General features: G+C 27.6%; 1 protein-coding gene across 1 annotated transcript; it reads right to left on the bottom strand.

Moving 5' to 3' along the window:
* Positions 1-1,427: 1,427 nt before the first annotated feature.
* Positions 1,428-2,109, bottom strand: mRpL54 (mitochondrial ribosomal protein L54). The gene has a single exon (XM_074123197.1). The coding sequence runs from the start codon at positions 1,993-1,995 to the stop codon at positions 1,600-1,602; it is 396 nt and encodes a 131-aa protein (XP_073979298.1). The 5' UTR covers positions 1,996-2,109; the 3' UTR covers positions 1,428-1,599.
* Positions 2,110-7,008: the final 4,899 nt, after the last annotated feature.

Raw genomic sequence — 7,008 nt, 5'->3', positions numbered from 1 at the left:
AGAGTTGATGTTAAAGAGTATGTGCTATTACCGAAAGTAACAACCAGAAAGCTAAATTCTATGAAACCAAGTATCGAGAAGCATAAGTTAGTAAAACTATAAAGTTGAAGTAGTAAAGAATATTAAGCATAAAAAAAATTCTTTTGGGAAAAATAAACTAATAAAATAATTCGTGGGTTAAACCTGGAAATGTTAAGAGAAGAAATTAGAAAAAAAAGCAAACATTATTGTTCCTAAAACTATCTAAGCAATGTAGTTTAATTGCTATTAAAAAATGTGAATAATGCATTGTGTGGTCAAGGAAAGGGTTAATTAAAAAAAAATTGAAAGATTTATTTTAGTTTTAAAATGTTTTTAGTCTGAAGATGGATCAGCAAAAAATTTACTTACAAAAGGATTAAATAAAAAAATATAAACTAATGTTTTTGAGATTAAAACAAAAGAAAGAGACTGATGAAAGCGTACAAACTGTAGATGAACATTAGGTACCTAGTAACTGACTGCTGTAATTACAAACAAAAATGTAGTTAAGAGTGGATATGCATATCGATAATACTTTATAATAAGTGCTACCGTCAAAAGCAGTATCTGGTACATGTATATACATCAATGTATGTACATATACATACACGACTTCTTGGTATTTGGGAAAAAGAAGTCAGAAACATATTCGAGGAGGTAAGAAAAGTTAAAATTGAAGAAAAGATCGCATAATTAATTAATAAAGCTATATTGTGAAGGGGTCCTGCAGAGGATGGTAAAGCGTGAGAACTTGTCACTTGAATATAATAAAAAAGAATGAAGTAATTCAGACACTATGGTTTCTTGGGCATCTCAGAAATAGAAAGATCACAGTAAGAGGTAGCAGAGTGACACAGAACATGATCACAAGTTTAGAAAGGAGAAGAATAGAGGAAAATAAGCTAGTCCTTCAAAGACTAATGCTCCATAGGAAAACAACCAACCAAATTTACATCTACATATTTCTGAATGCCTAATATCAATTTGACTCTTACTTAAACATGCCTAATCAAAATACTTTAAATAACTTTTTGAAATTGATTTTTTCTCATATTTTCAATAGAATTTTTTAATGAACTAAACTTTCTTTTTATTTTGATACCTAATCAACATTAAGATACCACATTCTTACCTTATTATGAAATTAATTGTAATTACTCGTTAAGAACTTGATATCAATAAAAATATATAAAAGTTTACAAAAAATTGGTGCTAAATAAGCTTAAACTAACTACTGACAACTCTATTCTACGTCTGAATCGTAACTGCAAGGCATCAGCTATGATGTTTATAAACGAAAGTAGTGATCTATACTAATACGATGATCAAATTATTAGACTAATTAACTTAGGCTATAAAATAAAAAGGCAAGTACTGATTAGTGATGGTTGTAAAAAAAAAAAAAGTTATAGGATATTAACATTCACCTTTAATTAACAGGAAAAATATATTATAAATTAGAAAAATCAACACATAAAGGTACTATACATTATCATTTCACTAAGCTACCTTACATTAATTTGTTAAAAATTACTTATTTTATGAGAAAAATGTCATCAAATTTATATATTAGAAAAATCACCATTTTCTCAATTTCTTTAACTTATGTTCTTGAACAATAGCCATTTTTCTTACTTTTATCCAGTACTCTTTTGTATTTGGATCCATTTCTTCTAATCGTTTTGGTTTACCAGTATTTAATTTCCAAAGCCATTCTGGATAATCACTGTCAGGTTTTATTCTTATATCTTCACCTTCTTTTAAAATATTGCTACCACAAACATAATTAACTAATTTATGTGCATCAGTTTCGACTGGAAGTACCTTTTTTTCCATTACTGCGCCCATCTTTCCTAATTTTTTCTTCTTGCCCAGCATCGAGGTTACAGCTATTGTAGAATACCGTTTATGAACTGGTAAATTTATAAGTTGTTTATGTTCATACAGCATACCACTCAATAATATTCGTAACATGTTTTAAATATAAATCTAATACATCAGCAGCACTTAAGTAAAACCACAATCAAATTTTCAATTACTGCCATTCCATGAGATAACAGTGGAGGAAGGATATTATAACCTTATTATAGTGAAATAATTACAACGTTAGGCGGTTATTTTAAATGATGGATAATAAACTATAAAAAAAAGAATCAATAAATGAAAAATGCTTACCTAATTCTCTTGTTCTCAATTTAACAGAATAACATCTATTATATTAGAAAATATTTTATAATATAATATTCATCAAAATTGCTTCACAGTTCTAAATATAATAAATTTTATATACATACATATGTATATGTATGCATATCAGTACCCCGGAGGTACACAACACTATGTCACATTTTAAATTTCTTAAATTTTACTTACTTAAGCTACGGGAGTTATTTTGCTTAAATCTTTGTTCGATAATAAGTAACATAGATGCACCAAAAGTGTTGGTAGGGTAATATAAAAAGAAATTTTGTATTAGAAACATTAAAAAAATAAATATTGAAAATGGACCTAGTGTTGTGTACCTCCGGGGTACTGATATACTCATAGCATGAGAAGTATCACGCTCTTGTCAAATGTTCAAAATTTATTTTTCACCGTAAAGTTGCAAGTTCTTCGAGTCAACAATAACTGTGTATGATGAATAATTCTATTTGAAAAATGAATTGTGGTTAACTGCATCTTTGGGGGGAAAAAAAATATATTTGAGCAAAAGTAGGAGTTAGATTTTTGGAACTATGAAAATGTAATTCACCATGAATTTGTGACCGAGGAGGTTCGAATAGAGAGCATTCGGACAAAGCTTTATGTTATAATAATAATAATAATAATAATAATACTTTATTTGAAAAGAAATTATAATACAAACATAAAAAAAGAAGAAAAAGAAAAGTATTCTACGGCAATGGAAAACCGTCTGCCGGAGGTTGATATACATATATAAAATAACAATTACAAATTGCTTTATAAATTGACTAAATATTTAAAAACAAAAACTGCTAAAAGAGAATACAAAAGATGAGAAAAAAAATAAATAAATAAATAATAATAATACAAATAAAATAGTAATAATAAGCAGAAAAAAGAAAAGAAAGATTCTCTTAAAATAAATTACCATTTTCTATTACAATAATAACAATAATATACTAAATATATGAACTACTATGAATTACTAAACTAAGTACACTTAGTTAAAGCAAAAAGAACCTGTAAAGTGTAATACAAAGAAAAAGCTTTATGTTCTCTAGTCATTGTTAGTAAATATTTAATTAGTAGCAACACCTCACGTCCATCAAGTTGGTATGGCCACCACCGAGTTTTTTAAAGATTATCTCATTTCACACCATCCATCACAGAATAGAGAGCTATACATAGCTTACTAGAAAGAGAAACGTGAGGGTAGGCTGGAATCGAACTCGGGATTTCCATGCGACAGTCATCAAAATAGAGTAATTCTTTACAAATCGTTTTTATTCAAAAATGAATCAAAAGAGACCACTAACAGATTTTGAAAGAAATCTCATTGTCTTATTCGTTTTTAGTAGTCATTTTAAAGCCCTCTTACAGGGTCACTCCTACTGTAGCATTAATGTTGCTAAATCGCAATACGCTGGGAAAACAAATAATTATATCTTAAAAGCTGCCACATTGAAAACAACTCAAACTGTGGTATGAAATGTTCTGTAAACAATCTATACTCATTCCGTAATCAAAGTAAGAAAGTATAGATAGATATGTGTACAAATACATTATAAATCATAATCAGTAAATAGAGGAAACACAAGGAATAAACAATTAGAAAGTAACTGGTAAAAATAATAAACTTAAAGTTATAAAACTAGTTAAAATGGTAATTATTGTAGCGAGACTTATTATATTTTAATTTTCATATAAAATTATAACCGATTTATGAAAAACTAGGTACTGTTTACATACCATAGGAAATTTACTTACTGTTTTCAAATTATTCACTAATAAATTTCGTATCAGGTGCTGAAAATTCTCTGTTATTAAGATAAGTTGATACTGGGCCATAGCAAATAAGTTCATTGGAAAAGTAAAATTACTTTAAATAATACTTCTAACTGGACTCATTTTCAGTGAATACTGCTACCTAGCGACTAAGTAACGAATCTCAATTTTGTGTTAAAATAACCATCCTATTGGTGCTGCTACCTATAGAATACATTTAACTTTTATTTTTCTTGTGCTTGTCATAGTTCGACTAATCTCTTGTAACTATTTTATAACTTAACTGGATAGTTTTAGGATAAGATAGTTCAGTTTGTGAAATAAATAAATAAAACTTACTCTTGATTGGTTTTTAATCTTGAAATGATGAATCCTGAAATTGGTTTTTAAACAAGATGTAGCTCCCTTATTTACTCAACTTTTTTTAGATTGAATGCGTTTTATTCAATCTCCTTCGAACGGCTATTATGTGAGAATTTTCTACAAATAAGGCACAATAAAAATCAACATTTTTTTATTTCTAAATAATATTTATAATAATGTAATGTTTTTGTTTAGCACAGGTACAGTAATTGAGTGTTTGTTTGAACTAAAAATATAAATTCAAGAAAAAACAATTACACAATTTTGTGCAGAAAAACTTAAGTGCATAAACACAATACGATTGATACATGGGTTTCTTCAGCCAATCGACACATAAATTAATTCCTTGCTTCTCAGAGCAGTAGCGTTTAGAGGACAATATGAAGGATGTTATGGATGGTACTGCAATTTTGAATTTACTTTTTTTTTTTGGTGTGACTTAATATTAATTGTTTAGTATTTAATTGTATTATTTAACACGTTTGTAATCAATTCAAAAAGCGAAAATAAACAGCCAAATCTATTTTTGTGAAGTGCATTTATTTTGTGTAAAGGAAAAAAAAAAATTACTTCGGCTTTGCATAAAAACTAACTATAATTCAATCAATTTAACATCAACAAACCCTAAACTAATGCTCTAGCTTTTCTGTCATTCTATTAAGAATATGATTATAACGATTTTATTTTAAATCTTGGTTTTGTAATAACTTCTTGCCTTAAGTTTTAAAATAAATGTTGAAAAGCTTGGCAGAGTAGCGTAATTTATAAAATTCAATCTATCCTTAAATCTTAAAATGTCTTAATCATAATAATCTGAATTACGCAACATAATTTAATACGACCAATTAAAGCAAATAAAATTGAAAAAATGAAAAGGCAGCATTCAGCCTTAAACACATAAACTAATATTTTGTACAACCTCTACATAAATGACACCAACATCGAAGCTATTGTCAAGTATAAATAAATCTTTTAATTACTGTTCATTAGTTTTGGTGACTGATTCATAGTTTCAATAGGATGAAAAAATAACTGCCAATTTCAGTAAATGAGCAGACAAGACAGAAGACTCACCAACCTTTACTGACGTAAAATATTACACGTCAATTAGCCCTGAAGATGACCCAGTCCCTAGGTCGAAAGCTCGGCATAACAAAAAAATATCATTACTGAAATTGGCAGTTATTTTTTCACTTTATTAAATCTTTTAAGTTACATTTTCTCGCTGAATATAAATTATATAAAAAGCATTTTAAAAATGCTTCAGAATAAAAAAATAATTAGTTAAAAAAAATTACATTTTAAATTGTTTTAAGTTTTAGTAGCTTTTTTTATATTAACTTAATTTTATTTTAAATTAAATGAGAATTTAGATTTTTGGCACTTATGAAAATAACAATTCCAAGAGATTCACACCAAATAGAACACAAATTATTATTCTAATCATAACATCAGAAGAGTTCAAAAATTAAAATACTTGCAGGTTTGTCTCATATTAACGAATTAAGACACCAATTTATTGGTGCCAAACTAGCTTTTGTTCAATATCCATAATAACTAGCCCTAAAAACAAGTTTTAATAAAAAGCAAACTGTCGATAATGAGACAATAAAATAAAAATGTTCAGATCCCGAACCTTAATTATGGACAAATGTTGTTCCATAGCCAGCCAACCAGATAATAAATGAAATTGACTTTTCAAATCCCTTGAACTTGTTTCCTATGATTCTTAAAATTCCTAGCCGTCACTACTACGAATGCGGTTATGGAAGCTTAGAAATTGCTTGGATATTGGGGAACAGTTTACACCTGCTTACAGTAAATAAATTTTTCAGAAATGAATGAGTCAAACTTTAGCTTCTGTGATTTTCCACTTCTATTAGGAAGACAAATGTTATTTAAAATAAAGCACTTTTGTTGTGGATTGCTCACGAGCACATTCTTTGAATGTCATATTTTATTTAAAACTTCAGTGATAGAAATCAAAGTCTAAAAATGGAGAAAAGTAACAATATTTGCAAACAGCACGTTCTTTGTTTCTTGAATTTCTACATAACTAAAGACTTATACATATGAAGGTTAACTGCAATAAATTCATTGATTTGAAAAAAACAGTATTTAAAGCAAAATATATTCGGGATTTCAAACAAATTTTCATTTTAAAAACAGAAAACTAAAAAACTTAAATTAATAATTCAAGTTTAGTTACAAGAAGTTAAAGTAGCAATACTCGTATTCTTCTGCAATTATTACAGCTTCTATCCAAACTTCTTCCTGACCTGAATTCTATCGTACATGAGGCTTGAGTACCAATTTACGTTTCTTATAAAATAATCCCATTAAGTAAATCTTACTTAATGTTAATACTGTGAATGGCGTTGTTTTTCTTAAAATCTTTAATAAAATTACATTTTCATAATTTACTCTTTTGCATATTTGCAATATAAAGACTGTTATAGCATAAGAAACCCATTCCAGAAATAACTTAGTTAAATGAGCAAAAGTATTTTCTTCTTTTTAATTTGCATGTTTTATCACCCGTATTTCTTGTCTCCTTTTTTAAAGGGATGATTTATTTTGCTTCTTCAATAAATAAAGAAAATTATTGCATGAAAAAGATTAAGCGTTTTTATTTTCTCTTGACTTTTAAAAAGC

This window comes from Rhodnius prolixus, unplaced genomic scaffold (assembly GCF_049639745.1).
Source record: "Rhodnius prolixus isolate KJV_2025 unplaced genomic scaffold, Rpr scaffold_14, whole genome shotgun sequence".
In the NCBI taxonomy this organism is placed as follows: domain Eukaryota; kingdom Metazoa; phylum Arthropoda; class Insecta; order Hemiptera; family Reduviidae; genus Rhodnius; species Rhodnius prolixus.
Note: the sequence above shows the minus strand (reverse complement) of the source record. Positions and strands in the feature narration are given on the sequence as shown.